Raw genomic sequence first — 26,715 nt, 5'->3', positions numbered from 1 at the left:
TCCTACCCCCTCCTTTATGCTTTTCTAATAAAAAATCTATAGGGTGATCTTAACCATCCGATTTAAGAGGAACAACATATTATGGAAACCTCTATAGATTGGAGGGCTAGGATCAACCTATGGAAATAATTTTTGGGGCACAACCTATTTATGTTGTGTTCCATCACATGGACGGTTTGGATCAACCCGTGATGTGGTCCGTACAATTCTTTGTCGGCCCGTGCATCGAACGGGGTTTTTTACTAGTATATATATATATATATATATATATATATATATATATATATATAATAGATGAGAAAAGTGTTCCTACTAGATAAGTTATTTACTCCGTCGGCTTAAAACACAGTGAGGGCCCACATTGTTTGGGTGATGCAAACCATTCATTTGATGGGCCGTTACATAGATAAGGTATGACAAAAAAATTAGCTCCATAGGATCATCCCAACCCTTCGATTTGTGGAGGTTAAAATGAATGGGTATAAACCTTCACAAATCTGTCCATCTGTTACCACCACAGTTCGAACGGTTGGGATGATCCTATGGAGTTGATTTTTTGGCCACACCCTATCTATGTGAGGGCCCATCAAATGAATGGCTTGCATCACCCAAACAATGTGGGCCCACTGTGTTTTAAGCTGACGGAGTAGATAACTTATCTACACAATTGTGTAGAAACACTTTTTCTCATATATATATATATATATATATATATATATATATATATATATATATATATAGAGAGAGAGAGAGAGAGAGAGAGAGAGAGGAAAGTGTTGGTGAGCTATTTTGTTAGGATGATCCAAAGCATTCATTTGAAAGGCCCTATCATAGATGGGGTGTGTACCAAAAATCAGCTCCATAGGATCATCCTAACCCATCCATTTGTGGAGGTCAAAATGGACAGACATTATTTGTCCACAAATTTGCCCATTTTTGTCCTCCACAAATGGAGGGGTTAGGATGATCCTATGGAGCTGATTTTTGGTACACCCCTATCTATCATAAGGCCTTGCAAATGAATGGTTTGGATCACCACAGAAAATGTGGGACCCATGTGATTGGGGCGCTTAAGCTCACCAACAGTTTCCTCATATATATATATATATATATATATATATATATATAGAGAGAGAGAGAGAGAGAGAGAGGAAGAAGAAGTGTTTCTAAGCATGTGCATAGGGAGCTCCCTAAGCACAAGTGGCTTAAAAAGCCACAGATTGGTTCGTATGGCCGGTCCACTCTGCGGGGTCCACAAAAAGCAACCAATCGGTGGCTTTTTAAGCCACTTATGCTTACGGAGCTCCCTATGCACGTGCTTAGAAACACTTTTCATATATATATATATATATATATATATATATATATATATATGAGAAAAGCGTTCCTGCGCTGCAGTGCAGGGAGCTTAACTGCGCTTTAGTTGTTTATAAAGCTCCCATTGGTTCGTATAGCCCCCCCCCCCCTTCCCCTTGAAACATATAGCGGATCCACAAGAAGGAACTAATAGGAGGCTTTATAAACAACTAAAGCACAGTTAGACTCCCTCTGCTCAGCCCTTCCTGGCCATTCTGCCTCCCACTCCAACCATCCATGTCTCACCCAGTCCCACCGCCTTGTTTGCCGTCTCCATGCCCTCCTCTCGTACTCTTCGGGAAGAAGACGAAGGGATTATACTGTAGCAAATTGTAAAAAGGTGTAGGGACACGAGAATGCCATTTAGAAATTGAATTCGCCCTTTATAGTTTTGTTGGGAAAAGTTGGCTCATTTCCCACCACATGCCGTAGGAAGGCAAAAGGCAAAATAGGAAAGCCTTTTTAGGTTTTTTAAAGAAAACCTAGGGTATAAAAACCCTATTTAACGACACAAGGAGAGTCGACAAGAGTTTTGCGGCTAGAGAGAGAGAGAGAGAGGGGATTTCTTCTTTGGGTTTGTTCTTGGGTTCCTCTCGAGGTTCCTTCTTGGGCTTTTCTCATGGGATTTTCTCTTGGGCTTTGTTCATTGTGGTAGATTGTGTTTCTTGCCTGTGGCGTAGGCTCCGATGTTGATCCGACACTTATTACCGGTGATAGTCGCAGCACCAAGAGCTTTCAAGGGAGGCAGACATGTATAGATAGTAGCTGATAGTGGCATACCTTCCGGATCGAGGGTCCCACCCCGTTCCGGGTAAACACCCTCTACGGGAGAAATACCAGCGACGGGAGGAGCAGCAGGACCTATGGAATAGCCCGCATCCCTTGGTTTCAAGCAAAATCTTGGTGTTCATCTTGTGGCTTGTGTTTGTTTTTACTTTTCGTTTAATTTGTGCACGATCGGATCATATTTGCCCAGCAGATTTTTTGAACAGTTTTTTTTTTTTTAGTTTGGATTTTATGAACAATTTTTTTTTTTGTTTACTTTGCATTTTCTCAATTCTTTATAGTTTATTTTATTCCTTACCTCCCACATTTCCCCCTAACCCAAGTAGTGGAAACCCTGATTAAGTCTCAGGATTTCTAAGTCTCGCCTCCTCCATGTTGAATAAAAAAAATGAAGTGGGCGAATATATCACTTCCCATATAGAGCTGTCAAAAGGTTATTACATTTCCCCAAATGCCTCACAAGCCAGTTAAAGAAGGAAAGACAGCTGGGTTTCGTTTGTGCAAATGATATGGAGACCAAGAGTACCACCCTATCAGGGGACGTACAATGAGAAAATGCCATGTGTTAAAAAAAAATTACTTTTTTATGATTTCCCTAAACTGAGGGGAAATCTCACTCACGTGTGATGAAGTGGCCTCAATCAATTTGTTCGGTCTCCTTTTAGGTCCTACTCTCGGTTTCTCTAGCATTATAAAAATAAGGTTGTGCTGATAACATTTCCCCAAAATAAATATGGCAGAATAAAAGAGAGAAGAGGGATGATTTTGCATATCTCTTTTTCCTTGGTATTTATTTCGAAATCCTAAACTCGCGCTCGGTGCACAGTAGGGTTTTCTCATTTCTGAGACGCTCGATTCGAAACCCTAGAACGCCATTAGAGCTCCTTCGCTTCTATCACAGGGGAAAACCTCCATATCAGGCAAGCCCTAACCCTAATTTCTCGCTTTGTTTCCGACTCAATGCTTAAATTTCTCTGTATAAATCGACCCATTTTCACAGACATACGAAACCTAGATATCTATTGATTCTTAGCACTGAAAGAATGCGATTCTAGAAGTTGCATACCGTTACATGATATCATTTCATCTTAGTTTTTTTTTGCCCCCTTATTGGCGGGAAACTGAGAGGAAAGAGGAGAAAATTAGGGTTTCTTAAGAACAGTATCTGTTGTTTATTTGGTATCGGAGGATCAACAACGCAATAGGTTTTTGTGGTTTTCATAAATTCTACTTTTTTTTAAAAGCTTTTTGGAGGTTATTTGTTGAATTTTTGGAGAGTTTATAAATTTAGGAATCAAGATGAGTGAGGAAAAGGATAATGAGGAATTAGGTCTGAATTATTTAGAAGACTCAGAAAAAGAACCAGTTGATGCTGAGGCCGATGAAGAAGATGTTCATCGATCAAGTAAAAACCCTAAAGAATGCAATCAAGCTGATGAAAAGGGGTCTCAATTGCCTGCAGAGGCTCATTTTAGCGATGAGATTTGTTCTGTTGAACCACTTGCAGAACCCAATCCATCAGTGCTGAGTAAGGATCATGATGTTGAACATATGGACCCTTTGAATCAGCTGGAAAATGAGGCTGATTGCAATGAAATTTCTGAAGAACAGGACGAAAAGGAGAATGGGGTAGGTGATGTTATTATGGAGACGAAAGATGAAGATGGGATGCACGGGGTGGAGTTAGTTCAATCTGAAGAGCATTGCTTTAATGAGTACTCATTGAAACAGGAGAGTGTGGGCGGAGAATGCCCAGTTAACACAGATGGTTCAAATCAGTCCTTCGCTTTGCTACCGCACCAAGACCAGACTCAAGCGAATGAATCCGGAACAGAGGTGGAGCAAGCTGCATTCATGGAGGAACTTGAGAATTTCTTCAAGGAGAGGAGCATGGAATTCAAGCCACCAAAGTTTTATGGCAAGGGATTGAATTTACTCAAGTAGGCTTTTCAAAATTTACTTTTTTTTTTTTTTTGAAATTTAAGTTGTTTCTTTGAGGAAATTTTGACTGGGCTAATCTTTTCATGATTTTTTTGGGCAAGGCTATGGAGAGCGGTGATTAGATTGGGCGGTTACGACCATGTACGTCTGTTATCCTTTATTTCCTCTTAATGATAATCTTTTATGTAACATCAATCGCTATCTATCCTTTAATGGTTTATGGGTAGAGATCACTGTTTTAGAAACACCAAGTCAGACTTGATGAATGATGATAAGCACCAAGTTTAAGTTGATGCTAACTCATTCAAGTACTCAGCCGTTTTTTTAACCTAAAATCTTGGACTGAATTTTCAAAATTTTGGGTAATCAATGAAAAGGCTTTTGTCATAAAATAAAAAAAGATTGTAAAGCTTTCGTTAATTTTATTTCCCTTTGACGTGTCTGGATTTCTGCAGGTGACCTCGTATAAATTGTGGCGTCAAGTTGGAGAGTCTTTCAAGCCCCCAAAGTAAGATATTTCATTGGGTTTTTTTCTTCTTCTTCTGGTTCAAATATCTTTACAGTTTTCCATCACATGTGCTGCCTTCACAGCTTATATATCTGAAGTGATTACAATTTTGGCCATCTTTTTTGGGTTGGTAACATGAAATGGGATAAAATTAGTTCACTATATATGCGAGCGTGTTACCCATGTATAAAATGACTCACGATATTAGAGAGGCCCTTTAGTCGAATTTCAATATAATGAATCCAGAGAGAAACTCTGATGTGCATTTTATGGATTGTGTTGATATAATCTATTTTTGGAATGGTTTGTGAAATAAGACCCCTCAAGCACTATTGTTGATGCATCGAACTAATGGAATTGTATATACGATCACCTTATCTTTTTCCATGATCAAGCATGTGGAATTAGTATCATGTTAAAATTTATGGAAAGTAGTAAATGGTTACACTAGGTCATTTCAGTTTTCTCTTGTAATAAATGTTTTTTGAGGTCTTTAAAGGATTGTACAATGAAATTCTTATCATAGTTATAGATTGCTCTCTATTAGGGTTGGAAGCTTCGGAAGATAAATTCTTCTTGTTTCCAAATTTAGCAGAATCGCATTTCCAACACATTTCCTCTTAATTAAGAGTAGAATTCTTAGGTAAGTGACTTTATTTTTCTCCGAAGAAGAGTTTTTTCCCCCTTTTGTAATGCCAGAGGTGTGATAAAAAACTTTAACTATCTCTCCTTTTAAATATGTTCTAAATGAGCGTAGTTAAACTAGAGTTTGTCAGAGTTGAAAACGAATGCAAGAAGTGATACGAGAAGTGAAAAGAAGTAGAAAGTGATGTGAATCTAGGTCTGATACCAAAATTTGATGCGAACCTAACTCTAATACCAAATTGATGCAAGCCTAGTTCGAGGTTGATTTATGGGAATTTGCACCATACATTCTCATAACAGAGTAAACAACAAGTAGTAATCAAAAGACAATTAGATTTTCATAAAGATTCTAAGCTTTTGAATTTTTCCTCCAATAGAAATCAAATAATCCATGAGGGTTCCATACAATAGATTATAAATAAGAAAAATCAACTCACTAGTCAATAATAATCAAATGTATAATCAGGATTGACAACAAATCAGATATATAAAATAAACTCCTAATGTTTCGGCCGAAATATTTTGATTTTGGTTGCTATCAAAATAAAATCCACTTGGATTCGGAAAAATACATGATTTCGCTCGAAATTTTGAAAATTTGCCCAAAATTTTGGGATTACATTAATATTTCGGACGAAATATGCGAAGAATGCAACTTTTCAGATAAAAAAACAAAGACATGTTGGCAGAAACACTGACAAAAATCAACTCCACTGCAGAAAAGAGAAGAGCCACGAGATTCCTTTAAGATATTTCTAATAAAAATGGACAAAAATTAAAGAATAACCATTTCAGTCATGATTTTGTACTGAAATTTTTCGTGATTTTACAAGTTTTTGGTCGAAATTTCGTACCGAAACTGAAATGTTTTGGTTTTGCCAACGACCAAAACCGAACTTTAAAACATTGTCCCTAACTTTGGCCCAAAGAAATCTAGAAGGGGTAAAGGTATAAGCGTAGGGATATGTGTCGGGGATAAGATTAAGCAGGAATGATGGCAGGCTCAAAGGAGAAATACTGATAAGCTGTAATAAAAATAAAATGTAGGAAAATTTTGTACCTGAATAGTGTGCACGGCCTTGGCCTTAGTTGTCTAGATGTAGGTAGCCTCTAAGAGAAGATATATATTTGCAAATATGAGGAGGGGCTGATCTCGTCCAAGACAAAGAGGGGTGGAGGAAAGAAGGATCAAGATTAATATCAAGAAACAATCAAGATCTTGGAAAGAAAAGAAGATCAAGATTCAGAAAAGATCAATATCAAGAAAAGAGGAACGAAGATCAAGGGGAAGAAAAGATACGGGAAAATGGGGACCGATTTATAGATTTAATAGGGATAGGTGAAAAGGAGAAAAGAGGGAACAATTTATAAACCTAACCGGGAAGGGTGAAGGAGAAAATAGGGAATGATTTGTAAACCTAACTAGGAGGGTGAGTGAAAAGGGGAAATTATGAATGTCGAATGTAATAAGGGAGAAAGGGAAGTTGAAATAGTAGAAGATGGGAGGTGAGAACAAAAAATGGGGAAAAGATGACGGAGGTCGAGTGGGAAGAAAGAGAGAAGGGGAGAAAGAGTCTACCAAGAAAAATTGTGGTTGAGAGAGGAGAAGAAGAAGAAGAAGAGAGAGGGAGACTTACCTAGCAGCCAAGAGGAGGGAGGCTATTCAATGATTTTCAAGAGATGCCTTTTTTTTTTGGGGCGGAGGGGGGGGGGTTTATGAAAGTTATTCATACAGAGTCTAGTACTTGCTAAAAACAATAATTCCTCACTGAAAATTAGTGTGTGCTTACTAACTAAAATATTAAGTCCATATTTACTAAAAAATAGTAAATTTGTCTTTAGTACAAATTTTAAGTTTGTACTTCCTAAAAATAGTAGGTCCATGATGTGTGGGCTTAGGTGTATGGTAGTGTGCCATAGGCAATAAGCAAATAAAGTGGGGATAGGGTTGATGTGGACATCCTCCACATCTAGGCTAAATAAAATACAAATAAAAGAAAATAACACATGCCCAATAGTTGAATAGGGAAAATAAATAAATCTAACAGTTGCTAGGATGACTGAATCGCATTAGGAAGCGAGGGGTCTAAAAAAAGTGAAAATGTGGGGAGCGGAAAATATCAAGGAAACAATGTGGAAAGTATATAAGAAGCATGTGGGAAGCATCATGGGAAGTGAATGTGAAGTTTATAGGATGTCTTATTGGAAGCGAAGGAGAAGCGCAAAGAAAGAGATAGGCTTATAATAGGCTAGGGAGGAACGGTCAATATAGTTAAAGAGGACTTTATGACTGATTATAATTACAAGTTTTATGAATTTATACTTTTATTAGGTTGAAGTTTTATTCATTTTGTTAACCTTTTTGAAAAAAAGTTTACGTAAGTTTTATTTGAAATTTAAAATGAGTTTTTTACATTTTAAATACATGCCTTTGGCATTATCAAAAAGGGAAGATACTCTTTATTGAAAAAGTAATCACCTAAATAGGAAGCGTGATGGAAGTGCGCTTCTGCTAAATTTGGGATGTGATAAGAATTTAGCTTCTAAAGCAAGCTTCTGGTAACTATCATTTATGTGGGTTGTGATTGGGCCAACATGGCACTCTTTTTGCCTTTTGAGCTATTAAATATCTATAAGCTTTAAATGTCTCCGAGTTACATTAGGTTCATTTAATGAGAAGCGATTGTTGGAGGAGCTATCTTTTAGTGGTGAATGCAGTCTCTCTCTCTGTGGGTTAGACGGAGGAGAAGGACGAAACCAAGACATTCAATCCGCCAGTTGCTATCTTTTTGTGGTGAATGCAGTCTCTCTCTCTCTTCCGTTTTCTCAAACAATTTCGTGACGCTCAATTCCTTCAAGATGAACAATTTCAGACATTTTAATACCTACCAATACTCTCCTAACCAAAACCAGAATGGAATGGCTATGGTGGTCATAATTAATAATTGGAGAAACTGAAACCATTTTCAGTTTTAGGGATGGGCTTTGCATTCTCTGATCCCTTCCTATTCTTCTTCTTTAGAAGCTTCTGTGTCAAGCTCTGATTCCTTCCTATGCTTCTTCTTCAGAAGCTTCTGAGTCAAGTTCTTCTGCGTCAAGCTCTTTCCTGGAGGCATAAATCAATGAGAGAGAGTGAGAGAGAGAGAGAGAGAGAGAGAGAGAGAGAGAGAGAGAGAGACTATATTCATGATGAAAAAAACAGCTCCTAACCAAAACCAGAATGGAATGGCTATGGTGGTGATAATAATAATTGCAGAAACTGAAACCATTTTCAGTTTAGGGATGGGCTTTGCATTCTCTGATCCCTTCCTGTGCTTCTTCTTTAGAAGCTTCTGTGTCAAGCTCTGATTCCTTCCTATGCTTCTTCTTCAGAAGCTTCTGAGTCAAGTTCTTCTGCGTCAAGCTCTTTCCTTGTGGCATAAATCAATGAGAGAGAGAGAGAGAGAGAGAGAGAGAGAGAGAGAGAGAGAGAGAGAGAGCCACTATATTCATCATGAAAAAAATAGCTCCTTCTGCAATCGCTGCTCATTAAATGCACCTAATTTAACATCAGATACATTTAACGCTTTATAGATATTTACTAGCTCAAAAAATAAAGAGTACCATGTTGGCTCAATCATAACCTGTGTAGTCTCAAGCGGCAAAATAGCCGCTTGAGCCTAGAATTCCTCTAAAAGTTATGTGAAGTTTTCTTAAAAAACATAGCCTAATGATAATTTTGGGATATAATATAGAATTAATTCTAAATGTCTAAAAAGTAAAAAATTTAAAAATATAAATCTCTACAACATGTAACTTTGATCGACTGTGTAGTTATCCTTAACTTGTGTAAGCCTTAGCTACATTCAACACTCCTGGACGCTACTTGTTTGCTTCGATACACTTCCAAGTTCCAACACATTTTGTGTGTACTTTCATTCACACTTCTTTGGCTTCCTCATTGCTACTCACTTCCCGCACATTCTCTTTTTTCAGGGTACTCGGTTCTTGCTTCACATGTTTCCCAAATCATGACACTTCTTTGGCTTCGCATGTTTACTTCAAGTACACTTTCCAAATCACTTCTGACACGCTTCCCACTCAGGCAACTATGGCCCTTAATGGAGGAATGCTAAAAAAGAAACTAACTTTGCATGTTTATATAATTGATGAATGGGAGCTAGTTAAATGATTTCATTAAAATTATATTGTATTTTCTTGATTGTTTTATTTTTGGTTTCACTTATCATCATACTTTGCGTAAAGGAACTTAATTTGCTATTGATTTGAGTACTTGGTGCCGTAATTGTTTCTTGTTTGATAGTTTTAATTCCTTGTAGGCCTTCTCTAGTTCCATTCGATTTTGGTAACTAATTCCGCAATGAACATATTCGCTTTTGCAGGACTTGCACTACAGTCTCTTGGACATTCCGAATTTTCTATGAGAAGGTGATGCTTAGATTGAGACAATCTACTTTCTGCATGATCTTCTACAACACTTTGGTTAAATCAGTGTTGTTTTGTGAGTTGTTTTTGTTACGGAATTTTTTGGTTTGCTTATGTTACTAGAGCAGAATACATGTGCTTTGATGTGTGATTGATTCAGCTTTTCAATATTCTTACCATCTGTTGTACTCCTGCTTTATATATTGGATGTAATAACTCAGTTGCATATATGGCTTTGAGTTATAGATCACACCTTATCGTTATAATGCATGCTAAAACTGTTTTTTTGAACGGTAATGCATACTAAAACTTTGAAAATTTGTTGACTATGTCAAGAAAACTGGGGTGGCACATTCACTTACTCTATCACGTAAGGTTCATTATCATGGCCTTTAGAAGCTGGATTCATTTCTTGACTCAATTTTCCATTGAACTAAGTTAGCTCGGAAACTTGGATGAATATAACGGGCCGAATAGAAGTCCACATCAACACTATGATAGTATAATGTCTGGTCTTGAGCCGAAACTTTGGTTACAATTTTTTTTTTTTTTTGAGGCATGGTGGTGGTGTTGGGGGCGTGGGGGGGTATGGAAGTGCAATATCTAGTTTCGGCAGGAAACTCAGATATGTTAAAATCAAGTTGAAAATTTGGCTAAAGAAGTGTTTGGTGACTTGGACTAGAGAAAACCTATTATTTTGAATGAGATTATTGATCTTGATGAGATCCTTGAGGCCAATCAACTTTCAAGGAATGAAGTATCAGAGATAAATCAGATTACAGTCGCATAATTCTTCAAGAAGAGGTTAAATGGAAGCAAAGATCTAGGTCAAAGGCTGAAAGAGGGAGATAAAAAATGCGGGTTATTTTCATAGCATTGCTAGTGCTAGAAGGCGTGGAAATAAAAGCCAGTCTCTTACCATTAATGGGATTAGGACTGAGGATCAGCCTTCTTGAGGATTTTTTTTAAATTTCTTTGAATCATTATATTTATTAGAGAAGTGAACCCTCCCCACTCTTGAGAAGGTTGTATTTAGGCAGCTAGAGACGGATGTCAGAGAGAAACTTAAAGTCCCTTTGAAGAGGAGGTGAGATGTTCTCTTTTCTCTATGAAAAGAGATAAAGTGCTTGGGCTGACATCTTTAGCATGGCTTTATTCCCGGAGAATTGGGATTGGATTAAAAGTGACATTTAGGCCATTCTTGAGGATTTTTATGACGGTGTCAATTGTGATAAAAGTTTTGGGGCCACCTTGATTTCTCTTATTCCCGAAAAAGATGGAGCTGATAGATGGATTGATTTCCGGCCACAACTTGGTGGGAAGTGGTTATACGATTATTGCTAAAGTGTTAGCTAATGAGTTTAGGAGAGCTATGGGAGCTGTTATTTCAAATGTACAGAGTGCGTTCATTCAAGGTAGACAAATTCTCGATGTTGTTGTGTGTTAAAGTATAAAAGATTAAATAACGCTATCTCCAACAACTTAAGCTTTTGGTGTAATGGGTTGTTTCACATGATATCAAAGCCAAAGGTCCTGAGTTCAAACCTCCTGGATAGCAAAAATCCACATGCAATGGCCAAACCCAAAAGAGGGGCCACATGCGCCACATGTAGGCCAACCCTAGAAAGAGGGGCCACACGTGAGGGGGAGTGTTAAAGTATAAAAGATTAAATAACGCCATCTCCAACAGCTTAAGCTTTTGAGCCGAAGAATCCCAACACTTCTCACGAACAACAAAGTGGCAATCAACCTCAATATGCTTAGGGGTGTAACTGGTTGTTTCACACTATGATTGATAATGAGTGTGTTGATTTTTTATCAAAGGAATGGAATTCGAGGAGTGATTTGCAAAATAGATAGGGAAAAAGCTTATGAAAGAGTTGAGTGGAGATGTTTGGATTATCTCTTGGTTAGAGTGAGATTCTGGGATAGTTGGCGGGGATGGATGAGAAGTTGTATCTCATCCACTTGGTTCTCAGTTTTCGTCAGTGTTTAAAAACACGGATGCGGGTTAAAATGCGGCCAAGAAAAATCCTTGTCGACTCTACGCGGTTGACACGGCTGACTACTCGGTTGACGCAATCATAACTCGGAAGAGTCAAAGGAGTTTTTATTGATTCTGTAGGGCAAAACGTGGAATGCGGTGGCAAAACGCGGAACATGGCCAAGGGAAAAGGGAGTTGACTCGGGGGAGTCTATGATGACGTGGGGAGTTTTAAAAATATGGTTTTGGTTAATGGTTTGTCCATAGGCTTCTTCAAGAATATTGGAGGATTACGTCAAGAAGATTCACTCTCCTCATTCCTTTTACTATCATGGCACTCTCTCAGTAGAATGATGGATAAAGTCATAAGGTCGGTCCCATTGAGCTAAAGGTTTCCCATCTACAATATGCGGATGTTACGATGCTATTTAGCATACTTGATTTCTAAAAAGGGTGGCTCAGTGCACGAGGCTCCCGCCATTGCGGGGTCTGGGGAGGGCTAGATGTACGCAGCCTTACCTTTGCTTTGCACAGAGGCTGTTTCCATGACTCGAACCCGTGATAACCAGCATTCCTGATTTCTAGAAGATCAAAAAATCTAAAAGTTCTTAGACGTTACGAAGCAATTACTGGGTAACCAGTTAATTTTTGCAAAGTCTGTGGTAATGGAGGTCTGATGAACAAGGAGGTGGCGGAGCTTGGTAAGACTATTGGATGGAGAACTAGGACCATTCCTAATTCCTATCTTGCCCTTCCTGTGCGTATTGGTAGTCTATCTAAAAGTTTTTGTGATCTCGTTATCGAGTGGAAAAAAGTCTTTCTGCGTGGAAAAAGAACATGCTGCTTATTGGTGGCAGAATTACTCCTATCAAATTAGTCTTGGGCCTCTTGGCTAATCTGCCCATCCATTACCTTTTACTTTTTCATTGTCTAAGATTTTCATAATAAACATGTGGGCACGATTTTAAGCACCTCCAACTTAAAGAAACCAAGTGATATTGGTGGAAAAAGACCGTGGTATCTGTCCTATAACTTAAGGGGATTAAAAGACATCTAATGGAAACTTAAAAACTAGAGTATGGACCTTACAATGGTCCCCATTATATCCCCCCGCTTGAAAAGATCTCTTCCCCCCCCCCCCCCCCCCCACCACCACCACCACAAACACTCAAACCAAATATAATGATTGGCATGGCGGGTGAGAGTTCTTCAACTGGAATCTTCGCACATGTCGCATATGGTTATCCTTTCCAACGGATTAAGTACTTCCAACACACAAGTGGCTTTGGACAGTCGTGATGTCGGTTTAAAGTAATGTGATTACAAGGTGCACCTTCGTTCTCCTTGTACCGTGATAACTTTAGTTAAAAAATCCTACTTCTTCTGTTTCCTTAGATCAGTAGATGCCCACTCGTGCGCTCCCGATTATATTATGAAAATTTGGCAGGGTCCAAACAATATGATTGGTAACTCTGTTGAACACGTCGACAAAAGTCTCATCTTGGATTCGCACATCCTCTCTTGTTGTAGATAATGGCTCTTTCACCAGGAGCATATTCAGTTCTTTGAATTGACATTATAGTCATTGCAGTGCAGATTACAAAATTGAGTTTTCTTCTGTTAACATTTTCTTCGTGTCAATTCTCAACTATCTGTCTTACTATAGTTTTTGTCTAAGCTCTTCGAATTGATTCTCCAATCTAGCATTGACAAGAACTTTCTAGGCATTATCTTACGCTCCTGTTGAATTTGTTGAATTGTTCACCTCTTCCAGGCATGTTGGATAATACTTGTTGTCTTTTGATTCTCAGATAGTGTGCATGAGCTAACTTCTTACGGGACCAACTCTGAAGGATGATGATCACTTTTTGAATCATTAAGTAACATGAGTGAGCCTCATACTGTCAGAATTGTTGTTGGATCACCAATGCGGCTCTTGTTTGTTGCTTTTAGTCGAGTGATTGTTGTGCCTCTAATCCCGTCATACAAGCTTTGGATTTGGATGACTGAATATAATTGCATTGCATTTTTTATGCTTGTTTGGCCATGTACACTCACCGAACTTTCTTATCTTTTTTTAGGAAAGACTAGAAAATTATTAAAGATTTTTGGTGTTGTGTGTGTGTGTGTGTGTTTGGGGGGGGGGGGGGGGGGGGGGGTGTTCTGACCAAGATGATCAACATTCATACAAAGAAGAGGAAAAAGAAATAATGAAGATAGTTTCATTGCACAAGCTTTGTCCTTCTCCTCTCTATTCGTTCTAGCTCGTAGTATTTTATATTCCTAAAAAGTCTCTGGAGCAAACTTTTTCCAAAATTCATCTCTCATATCACTCCAACGAATGACAAGTGGTTTACCATTATGCGCCTTTTCTGCTTCATTGTTAGCCACCACTCTAAGGTGCCCTTGTGGCCAAATTTATCCTGGTAATGGAAATTATTCGGTCACCACCCATATTATGCTACCATAAATACAATTCTAATGCTTCTACCCAATCAGATCATTCTCGTTCAGTAACTCCAAAAAAATCTTGGTATGTCTCTAATCCTAGTGTATTGATTACCATCCATAAGGTCAGATCTTCCCATTATAATCCCACTATTCCAAGTAGCCATTTGAACTAGTCATAATCCCACTTTCTTAGGTACTATATAAGTTCGCAGTACTTAACTTCGACGGGTCAAGTCTTTATAACCTGGGCCCAACTGGTATTAGAGGCCCTTTTAGGAGCTCCGAGGATGGGGTTAGTTGGACGTTTTCTAGCACTATCGGAAAGAAAGATTCTAATGAGGCTGAGGTTGTAGCGCTTCGTAGTGGGATTAAACTTGTTTTTTTCTTTTTTTTTGAATGGTAGTGGCATTAAACTTGTTAATCAGCATTTGCTTCGACTTATTATTGAGGTAGATTATCTTAATGTGGTGAGGTTGGCGAAAGTTGGGTCTTCCTATCCTTAGAGGTTTGCGGATGCCATAGAAGAAATTTTGGACGTGATGGAGGGTCACAATGTTGAGATTTGTCCTGTTATTGGACATGATGGAGGGTCACACTATTGAGATTTGTCATGTTTGGTGCCTGGCTAATGGTGGCACTGATGTTCTAGCTTGGTCTGGTGTTTATAGAGCCAGGTTTTCTTCTTTATCCCTTGAGGAGATTGATGCTTTTTGAGCTTATGTTGGTTTTCACTTTTGTTTGTTAGGCTTTTTGTGTTTGCTATGTTGTTAGACTTTATATACCACCGAAACAAGTACTGAACTACTTGTATAACTTTATCAAAGCAGTATTAGAAGTTTCTTCGGTAATTGTGATATACTCGTGTTTTCTCCATTGAAATACATATTTTTTTTCTTCACTTGTTCAAATTTTTTTCCGATAAATTATTTCTTTTGAGACTATGTGGTCTTATCAGGCTCACCATCCATGCTTAGGAGTGCTTTCCCCTCATAGGGCTGTAGTTTTTGTTGTGTAGCTATTATCTATCTTATAGTTGCATCTATTTGTGTTTGTGTCGCTTGCTTCCTGATTTTTTGATGTTTCTACAGGCACTCCTTGATTATGAACGACATAAAATGCCTGGCTGTGAGCTCCGTGTGCCTGCTACTCCCCTCACAGAACCTATGGCTGTTGATAATCAGGTGAGTTTTCTTCTTCTTCATTACTTCAGGTGTGGTTTTATTTTCCTGTATCTACATGATGCCCCTTGAGGCTTTCAATTATTCTATCGGTATTAAATTATTTGAAACAGTGGAATTGTATATTTTCACCTACTATTCTATGAAGTTTACTTGCATTTTCTGTATGTGTAACATTTCCATTATGTTATTGTGCATTTGTGACAGTTAAATGGTGTTGAAGTTTACTTAGTGAAGTGCCAAGACTTTCGTCCTTGCTAGACTCAATCTGCCATCGAGGCTTTTCATTTGGTGGTATCACAATTTTGGTGGTCCCTTAACTACACGAATCTGTCATGATTGTAATATGCTTTGTAAACAAATTACAAAAGATGCTATTAGTATTAGGCCATCGACTGATGGGCCCTATCAAAAGGTACATAAGTCACTTAAAATGACTTGAGTAACAATTCGAATTTGTTTACATGAGTGGGCCTTATCTCTTCAACAATGCCCACCTAACAGGGCATTTGTAGCATAGTTACCAGGGTGGGAAACGGAAATGGGAAACGAAACGTGAAACGGAAACGGGAAACGCATGAAAAAAATATATAGGGGAAACGAGAACGTGAAACAGTAGAAAGTGGTACGAAAAACATCTTATGAAATGATGTGTTTTTCCAAAATGATTTTCGTAAGTTCCACACATGTTTCTTACACATTTCATATGCGTTTTCTAAGAGTGTTGCATACTTTTATCAAGCGTTTACACATTATTTACGTAAGTTTTCCATGTGTTTCAGAAATATTTCTCCAATTTTTTATCATATTTTGAAAACGTTTCCGAAACGTGTTTCCCTCATTTTAGGGGAAACGAGTTTCCCAACCGCGACAAACGCATTTTAGGAGAAACGGGTTTCCCACCACCCCAAGGATTTCCGGCAACTATGATTTGTAGTACTACATGGAGTTCTATGAGCATCGTGTCAATTGTCTCAGAACCCCTATCTACTAGTAATTGATGCAGATTGTAGGCCCAAGAAGAGGCATATTTTCCCATTAGGATTTATTTCCATGTTATTTAGTTTATAGGATTTTATTTTCTATGTTATTTAGAATTAGGGAATTTATTTATTTTCCATGGAATTTTATTTCAATTACAAATAGGCCTCATGTATTAGGGTTTTTTAGTTTTTGATGAATAAAGATTGATTGAGATTTCTCCCTTAATTTCTCCCCCAGATTTCTTCTTCTTTCTCTCCTCCCCTCTTTAACCTCTATTCTTTCCCCTCTTCTTTTTCTTCTTCTTCTCTCTTATTTCTTCTCTTCTACTTCTCAATAATTCTTCTCCGTGATGTATAACTGGAGGTTGGATTTGGAGGTTATATCCAGTCGAGCCGTCAAATTGCCTTTCATTATCAAAGTACTTTTGTGCTTACAAAAGGGTTTTGTGTTGATGAAGATGTAGGTCCCATCATAATACAAAAAGTCGCTGACATGGAAGGGGGCCAAGATCAATAAAGACAGGGACCCATGTGGAGTGTAATAGATGTAGGCTTTATAACTGGGCCCTATCCATGCCCCTTTGCCTTTTAATTTTGTTATGGCCATGGTTATTTACAAGGTTATTAGTGTTTTGAATGGAATTAGGACTGAATTGATGTTGACTTTAAGTGGGTTCTAGAAAAAATGTGATAGTATTTTTGGGTTCAATTTTTTCCAATTTCGAATTTTTTTCACTCTAGCTGTAAATAGGAAAATCTTGAAAGGGCAGTGATAAATCGACCCCCTACGCGTCTTTCTCTCTCCTCTGGGTTAGAGAGAGAAAGAGGAGAGAGAAAGACAGAGGGGGTCGATTTATCACTCCCCATCTTGAAATTATAAGATAGTAAATGTGTAGGAATATGTAGATGGTTTTAGGATTATTAATAGTCCTATTTGGGGATTATTATATTGACTAAAGTTGGTATATATAAAACTCTATGGACGAATTTTTAGAGATATTTGAATATTGGAAATAATTCAAAGTTCTTTGAAGGATCATTTTCAGTTTCAACTCACTTGTTTCTAGTTGCTACATGAACTTGTTTGGTCCTGTTCTAGTTATTTTTCACCTTCATTTTTCTATAGTATGTCTAAAATTATTATTTCTTTTAATGATGCAAGCAATATTTGTGTTTTTCTTTTTTCTTTTCAACTCACTTGTTTCTTTTAATGATGCAAGCTACTTTCTCTATGAGGCTACGTTAAATTGTTAATTTTATGTTGCCTCCAAGCTACATCAAATTTGTATCAGAGCCTTGAATATCTGATTTTTATGGATTTGCGGGGCTGGTTTTTTATCTCATCAAGGCGATTTTTCAGACAATTGAAGATGCAAATCAGCAATACCATGCAATAAAGAATAATTCCTACAGTTTTTTCGTTAAACTGATCCAAGGCTCTAGGGTATGAATAGTAATTTCCAACATTTTTTTTCGAAATAGATAATTGCATTGCAAAGAGAAAAATAGGTACCAAAACAGCAGGACGAGGTGTCCTCATGAGGAATAAAGCTCAACAAAAGCCAGCATTGATACAACCAGTGGACACCACTACACAATTAGGTCCAAATTGCTAATGATATGCTTGATGTGGTCAGTGCCTTGTTTAGCCAAAACATCTGCTTTTGAGTTGGCCTATCTCCATCTATGTTGAAAGTGCAGGTTAATGGCTTTGCAAGGTTAACAATTTTCATAATAACAGGTGCCAATTTCCAAAGGGCTCACCATTGCTTCTTTTGCCCAAGCTAAAACACTTTGGAGTTTGGAGTCCCCTTCAAAGATGCATCCTCCCATGAAGCATTCCTTAAATATTCGGAGGCTACTGAGGAGTGCCCCTGCCTTCGTCTCATTCGAATCTGTTATACCCAAAGGAAATGAAAAGCATGAGAGTTCTACCACCATGATTCGTAAATATTCTTCCAATGTCGGCAAGACTGGGATTGCCTTTTGAGATGCTATCAAAATTCACGTTTATTACATTAAGAGGGGGTGGATGCCATTTGGGGATTGGTCGATGCTTTATTTTTCCATCCAAAATGACCGATTTCCAATTCTTGAATGTGATGCTAGTAGTGAGTGCCCCATGTCATTTGATCTTTTGACCATGTAAAAATGTCCTTAATATCCGCAATGATCTTACCCATGGATTTTCTTTTGTTCTGGAAAATGCTATTATTCCGTTCCAACTACATGTGCCACAAGATTGCGGAGGGTACAAGTTGCCCCATGATCTTTCCGTTTAATTTGAAGGGCCCACCATACCATTCTAAGACAATTGCCTTAAAATAATTTTGGAGGGTCTGATTTATTCCATATAGAGATAGGATCCCCCCCCGCGACCAACACCACCTACACACACACACAAAATTTTCAAAGGATATGGGGTAGTGAATAAAGAGATGTTCAATGGATTCTTCGGCCTTCATGTCTAGAATGCACATGCTCGTGCAATGGAGTCTTCGCCTCTTTAGACGGCCACAAGTGTTTTTTTTTTTTTTTTACCGCAGTCCACCTTTGGTGGGGTCCAAGATGACCAAATTTTTTGCTATCCCGATCTAGTCGACAGCGTACCCAACATTTAGGATTATATTGATTTGATCAAAAAGAGACCTTTGGAGTCAGGTATCCAAATTTTTCTGTCCACTTCTTGAAGAGGTTGGTAAACCTTCTCAAGAGATCCAAGGAAGGAGGTTAGAAACTCAATCTCACATTGTTTGGGGTTTCTCCTAAATCTAAGTTTCCTTACAACCAATGTTTCAAAATGTGGATGCGGGCCTAAATGCGGCCAGAGCAAAACGAAGTTGACTTGGCACGACACGGTCATGTACTCGGTTGACACAACTGAGTACTCTGTCGACATGGTCATAACTCGGGAGAGTCAAAGGAGTTTTGATTGACTTTGTAGGGAAAAATGCAGACTTGGGTGCGACCAATGTAAAAGGTAGTCGACTCGGGGGAGTCCACAATGATGCGAGAGAATTTTAAACTATGCATACAACTCTCCCATCCCAATCTCCCCCACCCACCCACACCCTCGGCCATCTCCCCGATACTCCTCTCTGTAAATATGAGGAATAGGATCGGAAAAGCATGGCAAAGCAGTTACTCTCCATCATAGCAGAAACTTTTGCAAGCTCAATTAGGAGACTTGGGCAATGTGGCGCTGTTGCATCAGTCGAGGCTTCACCCTTCTTACCCAACCTCCACTTCAGCCACCAATTACTCAATTTCTTAATCTGCTTCAAAACTTCAAATCCAACAAGACTGAAATGTAACAGTGAATTGCATGATAGCCTGAGTTACCCAGCTACCAACTGACGAACATGTTCAATCCCGATGTAAGTAATTCATTGGGAGGAACTACCATGGGTAACTTCATGTTATTCAAGCAGATTGACCTGACGAACATGTTCAATCCTGATGTAAGTAATTCATTGGGAGGAACTACCATGGGTAACTTCATGTTATTCAAGCAGATTGACCTATATATATATATATATATATATATATATATATATTGAGAGAGAGAGAGAGAGAGAGAGAGAGAGAGAGAGAGAGAGAAGGGCTCCTGTGCTCGAGCGCAGATAGCTTTTCTGCTCTCTAGTGCAGGAAACAAGGGTGGGGTCACATTGTTGGGGTGATCCTAAGCATTCATTTGAAAGGCCCCATCATGGATGGGGTGTGCACCAAATATCGGCTTCATTGGATCATCATAGGGTGTCCATTTGTGGGGGTGAAAATGGACCGATACTGTTTGTCCACTAATCTGCCCATTGTTTCACGCCGCAAATGGACACCCTATCCATGAAAGGGCCTTCCAAATGAATGCTTTGGATCCCCCCAACAATGTGGTCCCAACCCTGTTTTTGCACTCGAGTTCAAATAAGCTTATCCGCGCTCAAGTGCAGAAACCCTTTACTTATATATATATATATATATATATATATATATATATATATGGGTGCGGTATCTGAGCTCAAGCTCAGAAATTCTATCTGAGGTAGAGTTTTTATATAGGGCATCTCCCATATTGTTTGACTCATCTAAGCCATTCATTCCATAGAAGCTGACATAGATAGGTTGTTCCTAAGAAACCATCTCCATAGGGTCCTCCTAACCGTTCGATCTGTAGAGGCACAAAATGGACCATTTTGTAGATGTCCATTTTAAACCTCCACAAATCAACACTTACCATGATCTTATGAAGATGATTTCTTAAGTACACCCTATCTATGCTAGGTCCTATAGAATCAATATCTAACATAACCCAAACAACATAGGCAGCCACCCTATTTAAAAACTCTACCTCAGAAATTCTATATGATCTTGAGCTCAGAAACCATTTACTAATATATATATATATGTGTGTGTGTGTGTGTGTGGGGGGGGGGGGGGATTTTGATGGCCACTTCTCAAAACTTTTGGGAGATCTAATTTGTGATGTTTATGAAGATGATGAAGAAGATTTTGTTTCATTCTAGTACAAGATATGCCACATCAGAAAAGGAAATTAATCAAGATAGAGTTCAAGCTCATCGAGATCATAATCACGATGTAGAACGAAGTCTGTTATAGATGGATATCAAGATCAATATTGAGATTGAGGACATCAATTTGACGCAAGGGTGGATTGCTGATGAATGTTTTGTTGGATTTAGACAGTTTGAATTCGAGTGCAATGCCTCTCCAACTAGGACTCGAGGGCGAGTTCTTCTCAAGAGGGGGAGAATGATGCGGATTGTAGGCCCAATAATTGTCATACTTGGCCATTAGGACTTTTAGGAATTTATTTCCATGTTATTTAGTTTCCAGGATTTTTATTTCCATGGTATTTAGTGTTAGGGCTTTATTTTTCATGTTATTTAGAGTCGGGGAATTTATTTATTTTCTATGAAATTTTATTTCAATTGCCTATATATAGGCCTCACTTATTAGGGATTATTAGTTTTTGATGATTAATTGAAGTGAATACAGATTCTCCCCTCTACAGATTTCTCTTCTCTTCTCCCATAATTTCTATTCTTCTTCCTCCTTCATCTTCCCCCTTTTCTCCTATTCTTCCTTCTCTCTTCTTATCCTATTCTTCTTCTTCTCTTATTCTTCGATTTCTCTTCCCTGGCCTACAATAGGGAGATTGATGAAAAAATGTGGGCTCCATCACATACAAAACCTCACAAGCATGAAAGAGGCCAAGATCAACTGAAAAAAGGACCCGATGGATCTTATGGATGATGGCATTAGAAGTAGACCCTTTTTTTTTGATAACGTAGGGTGTCCCCACCCCAGTTTGTAGAGTGGGACTAATTCCCTCCGGATGCTCGCAATCACCCGTAAACCACGCGCATCGGGCAAGCCCAGGGGGATTCGAACTCTTGTCTCTGGGGAGCATACCCAAGACTTTAAGCCAAAGACCCACACCTGCACAGGTATTAGAAGTAGACCCTATCCATGTCATTATGGACTGAAACTTTGCAGCCACGCCCATAGTTATTTTACTAGTTTTTAGTAAATCTATAATTGAATTTCGGAGTGAGTGAGGTTGGTTTAAGTGGGGTTCACAGAAAAAGTCATGAATAGGGTTTATCTTCTATTTTGAAGGTTTATTTTCTATTTTTATTTCCAAGGAAAATGATTTTGGATGCCCAAGAAGGATGGTAGGGCCGAGACTGCCGCTTTCTTGCGCACCTGCATGTGCGTGATGCAGGGGGTGGCTGCACTGGCCCTTTCATCCTCTTTGGGAGACTTGTTAGCACTCTCCTATTAATAATTGCTACATAGATAGGGTTGGTACTGGTTCATGTTCTCATCTCCTTTATTTTCGAGCAATTTTTCTACTATAAATATAATTTTTAGTAGTATGGACAGTGTTGCACTATTCTAGTTAATTTTTTTTTCTTTTCTGTATTTATTTTTGTGAAAACTCATCCTTCCCTACAAGGTTCCATCACTTATTTTCCTTTTTAGCCTATTATCTGTGTGAATCTTCTCTGCAGGTTGGTGGCAATCAAGGTTCAGGATCAGGTAGGGCCATAAGGGATTCTGCAGCTCGTGCTATGAAGGGTTGGCACTCTCAGCGTCTTCTCGGTAATGGTGAGGTTGGTGACCCAATTATTAAGGTTTGTGGAGGTTATTATCAAATATTAAATTAGGCATTCAAAATTAGCCATTCAAAAAAAAAGAAAAAAAGATACATATATCAAATATTAAATTAGGCACTGATTCTGTGCTATACACTGTCTGACTGTGGGGTTTTTTTTAATGATATTCATCTCACAGTATTCTCTCTCTTTGTAGGATAAGAACTCTATTTCTTTGCCAAAGCGTGAGAGACAACTTAAAAGCCTGGGTATCATGGACCTTCAATTGAATTAGCTTCCTATATGCAATTAACGCATTGATTACTTATTGTTAAATTTGTCATTGACTTAGGTGTGCTTAAACGGAAAAAGCCATCCATCCCGGAGCGTGGTGTCAAGGCCGCAGGCACTAAAGGAGTGAAACTACAGTTAAGATCCTGACACGGTTTTGGTTTCTCTTTGTATTTTGTGCCATTACTTTGGTAACAAAGTAATTTATGCTCTCTTTTTATGAAGATCTGTCGTGTCTTTTCCTGTGTAGCATTCTTTACTTCACATTAATTTGGTTGTGCTATTCCGTTTCCATATCTAGATGCTTAATTTCAATTTGTAGTAGTAGACTACATGCATGGCATGTATCTTTGAGAAACCTTTTTGCTGGGTCCTTTTCTTTTCTGCTTTGCATCTTTTCTTTATGAAAGATTGGATCGTCCTGCAAGGCTTATGGGTAAAGAGGATATTGTGGACTGATATTCTAATACTCAACTCAACTCAACTAAGCCTTTGTCCCAAACTAGTTGGGGTCGGCGTGGACTGATATTCTAATCAACTCTAATATTCAGTTCCAATCATGAATTTAAATTTCGGTTTCGGTTTCGGACATAGCTGAAACTGAAATGTTGGCCGAAATTCGGTAAAAAATCAAAGCAAATCTCATTATTGTACCGAAATTTTGTAAACAAACTTAAAAAAATCACATTTTTCCGAAATTTGGTACTTTGGCCGAAATTTCGGGTTTGGGTGATTTCGGTTTCGGTCCCAAGACTCCCAACTGAAATCTGAAATTTCGGCATTCCGGCCGAAATTTAAAACCATGGTTCCACAACACATGAATATTTTGCGTTTTCTAACACTTCCCTTCTTCTGGAAGGAAACCCATCCATTATACTGTGCACTTGTTTTGAAGCTGTCTCTCTATGGACCAATCATATGTCCTTGATTTACGCAGTCTAAGAAATACTGTTACGTAATGTTTTGGTTGCATTTTGGTAGTGATGGCCCAATCGGTTTCCCCGCTGCCAGAACGGATACAATGGTGGTAGATATTGGACCCTCTGCTGACTGGGTGAAGATCAATGTGTGTAGAACTGTAAGTTTTCTGATACACATGCATAGATGATGATGATAATATGCCTACTGAATTTCTTCTGATCAAATTTTAACTCTAATTGTGTCTATGCATGTCTACAGAAAGACTGCTTTGAAGTCTATGCCCTAGTTCCTGGTCTTCTACGGGAGGAGGTAAACTTTTTCATCATATTTTATAAACTTGAAATTGATTGTGAGATACGTAATTTCCGAATTCAAGTTCATTGATCTTTCGTTGTCAAGTACTCAAGTCTATGAAAGAATAGGCAGGAGCAGCTGGGAGAATGAAATTTATGAGAAGTAGGGGAATGGTGTTACCGAGAACTGGGAATGAAACTTTATAAGTAGGGGAATGGGAAACGGTAGATCCCGTCCGTTTGTTGAAGTGAGACCCCCTGACTAAATAAAGCCGTCAGACTTGAATTGTTGGGAACTGGGACTTATATTGGTTGGATTTAATGTTTAAAGAGGTGGGCTAAGTCAGTAGGTGGGTTGGGTTAAGTTTAGGGAGAACCAATAATGATGACAAAGAACATAGCCATCCTTTCAGTATCCTGGATGGAGTTGTTTGTTTAATTGGACAAGGAAAGGGATTTCAATGAAGTGATTAATGTTACGGTACCCCCTCAAATTGGAGAAAAAATTTCAAAATGGATGAAGTGGAATTTAGAGAATTGGTTTCCCATTTCTAGCTTTCTTAGCTTTGAAAGTTTGCAGAAAAAATAATGAATCAATTATCGACTCAAATTGCTGATTTTTTAAAATGTCATACTGTATTTTTTCATTGCTAATGGGAGTCTTTGGCAAGGGGTTTATTTTTTCAGGGGAGGGGTTTATTTCATTGCGATGACCATTAGTTTCCACTCAACCTTCTGATGTGTTTTTCTTTGATGGATTTAGGTGCGCGTTCAGTCAGATCCTGCAGGCCGTTTGGTTATCTCTGGTGAGCCGGAGCAGCCCGATAATCCATGGGGTGTTACCCCCTTCAAAAAGGTCTGTTTTCCATTTTCTCTCTAAAAGCTAAACAGTTCATAACTTGTTAGTTTTGCATTGTAATTGAATTGAAGCTTCTTTTTTTCTTTGCAGGTTATTACGTTGCCTTCAAGAATTGACCCACATCAGACATCTGCCGTGGTTACCCTGCACGGGCAGTTGTTTGTACGTGCTCCTTTCGAGCAACCAGATCTTTAGGGCATGGGGTACTTCCCCCCATGCCTAGAAATGACTCGAGGCATCTATTTTGTGAAAATGTTAGGACAAAGAATCTTCAGAAGAAATCAAGACACAATCCTTAGTCAAACATCACATTTATTTGAATCAGTATCAAAACATTCAGGGCTTTAAACTTTCATGCAACCCATTTCTAACTGGTACACTCTACAAGCTCGTCGGTTTAGTCATACTATTCTCCTATGTCGATCCTTGCTGTTTCTATCTTGAATTTATATTTTAGACCCTTTTTTTTTCAGTAATGCCACCAGATTGCTTGGATAACTATTCTGGCTTATGCAACAAGTTCAACTCTTCTCTCTTATGAAATATAACACTACTTATATGCTAAACAAGAAAATGGGTCTTTTGTGACAGTGATGGATGAGAAACATTTCTATCTTGAAGTAAGCTCTAACCGCATTACAATATAGATTCACTTTGTACTCATGTGGTAAATATACAATGTAGATGCAAGACTAAGACAGTTTCTTTTTTCGTTGTCTGAGAAAATCTTTGGGAAAGCAACAGCAAGAAAGAATGCAAGGTTGGTTGCTGGAACGGATCCAATGTGTTGAATAACCAGGATATGAATGGACTCCTATATAAGTAAGGGAAAATGATATTTGCACCCTCTTTCCCAGCATTTCCAGTCCTTTTCCCTGTCTTTCCTTACAAATGACTATATTGTCATCCCTTTTGTTCGACTTTTCCTGCTAATGAAGTCATTCTTTGGAAAGGAAAGGAGTCGAGGACAAACAAAAGCGGGAGCTGTGGAAATGCTGGGAATGGGCGTGGAAGTATCAGTTCCCATAAATGACAGTAACTCTTTTTATTTACACCCAAGAACAGTTGTGTTGGTTTGGATGTGTAATTCATGGGTAAACTGCAATAAAAATATGTTTTTGGATTGCACTTTACTACCGTTTCACTGAAAATACGATTGGGTTGCAGACCAGAATTGGCTGAACTTTCCTCTGTGAAACTGTTTAGTATGGAATGAATCAGCGATCTTTCTTGAAGAATAAACATGTTATCTTTTCTTTTCTTTTTTTCTTGTGATCTCATATGGGTGTAATGCTAGACAGAGTCTGAACTACTTAAAATTCAAGCCATTCATAAAAAATAAAAATAAAAAAATAAAAAAAACCTAAAAATTCAACTGACTTGAAGGTTCCATATTTGATTTCAGATAATGACCAAAATAACATATAAGAAATATTCTTGAATTGGTAAAATTATGCATTGGCCTCTTTGGATGCCCCCAAAAATGGGCTTTATCTACAAATAAAATTGATTTAATTTTATCTTATTTGCAAATGTGACATTAAGGTCTCTTTGGAACCTGTTAACTATATTATTTCTAAAATCATTAATAAAAATATTATTTCTAAAACTATTATGAAATACAGGACTAAATGCAAGTAATTTCTAGAGAAGTCCACAGAGAACTATAATTTCAACAATGTCTTAGCAAATTCCAATGAATTTAGATCGAAGAAAACAGGATCCCATGAAAGGAATGAATATAAAATTTTAATAAATTGTTCAGAGCTACATCATTGCTGGTCAATTGAGCAGCAATTTTTAGTAGACACCAAAAGTTCTTTCTAAGATTATAACAAAACTACTATGTTTTTAAGATTATAACAAAATTAATCTTCATTCACAAGAAACACTTCTCTGCAAATTTCCATCATAAATTGTTTCACAGCAATTGATTGACCCAATTCTCCACTCCTTTCAATCTCCAAAGTTCTGCCAC

General features: G+C 38.1%; 1 protein-coding gene across 3 annotated transcripts; it reads left to right on the top strand.

The window, feature by feature from the left end:
• The first annotated feature begins 2,861 nt into the window (after positions 1 to 2,861).
• On the top strand, positions 2,862 to 25,396 carry LOC143845973 (AT-rich interactive domain-containing protein 6-like). Of its 3 annotated transcripts, XM_077354374.1 has the most exons (13): positions 2,862 to 3,062; positions 3,434 to 4,082; positions 4,185 to 4,224; positions 4,539 to 4,591; positions 9,619 to 9,664; positions 15,185 to 15,277; positions 22,290 to 22,412; positions 22,591 to 22,642; positions 22,726 to 22,801; positions 23,646 to 23,742; positions 23,844 to 23,894; positions 24,642 to 24,734; positions 24,828 to 25,396. In XM_077354374.1, exons 2-13 carry the CDS (start codon positions 3,442 to 3,444, stop codon positions 24,930 to 24,932), a joined length of 1,470 nt encoding a protein of 489 aa, XP_077210489.1. In that variant the 5' UTR covers positions 2,862 to 3,062; positions 3,434 to 3,441; the 3' UTR covers positions 24,933 to 25,396. The 3 variants fall into 3 exon arrangements, with proteins under 3 accessions (XP_077210489.1, XP_077210490.1, XP_077210488.1); XM_077354375.1 differs by having other exon boundaries at positions 2,862 to 4,082; positions 22,290 to 22,391; XM_077354373.1 differs by having other exon boundaries at positions 2,862 to 4,082.
• Positions 25,397 to 26,715: the final 1,319 nt, after the last annotated feature.

Source organism: Tasmannia lanceolata, unplaced genomic scaffold (assembly GCF_043159265.1).
Source record: "Tasmannia lanceolata isolate RefF3 unplaced genomic scaffold, GAP_Taslan_0.1 ptg000015l, whole genome shotgun sequence".
Taxonomy (NCBI): Eukaryota; Viridiplantae; Streptophyta; class Magnoliopsida; order Canellales; family Winteraceae; genus Tasmannia; species Tasmannia lanceolata.
Note: the sequence above shows the minus strand (reverse complement) of the source record. Positions and strands in the feature narration are given on the sequence as shown.

Bases quoted from the DNA above. Each gene is read 5' to 3' on its own strand.
- LOC143845973 (XM_077354374.1), top strand. From the start codon at position 3,442: ATGAGTGAGGAAAAGGATAATGAGGAATTAGGTCTGAATTATTTAGAA. The intron at 4,225-4,538 runs GTACGTCTGTTA...GGATTTCTGCAG, and splicing joins GATTGGGCGGTTACGACCAT to GTGACCTCGTATAAATTGTG. The intron at 22,802-23,645 runs GTTAAGATCCTG...GCATTTTGGTAG, and splicing joins ACTAAAGGAGTGAAACTACA to TGATGGCCCAATCGGTTTCC.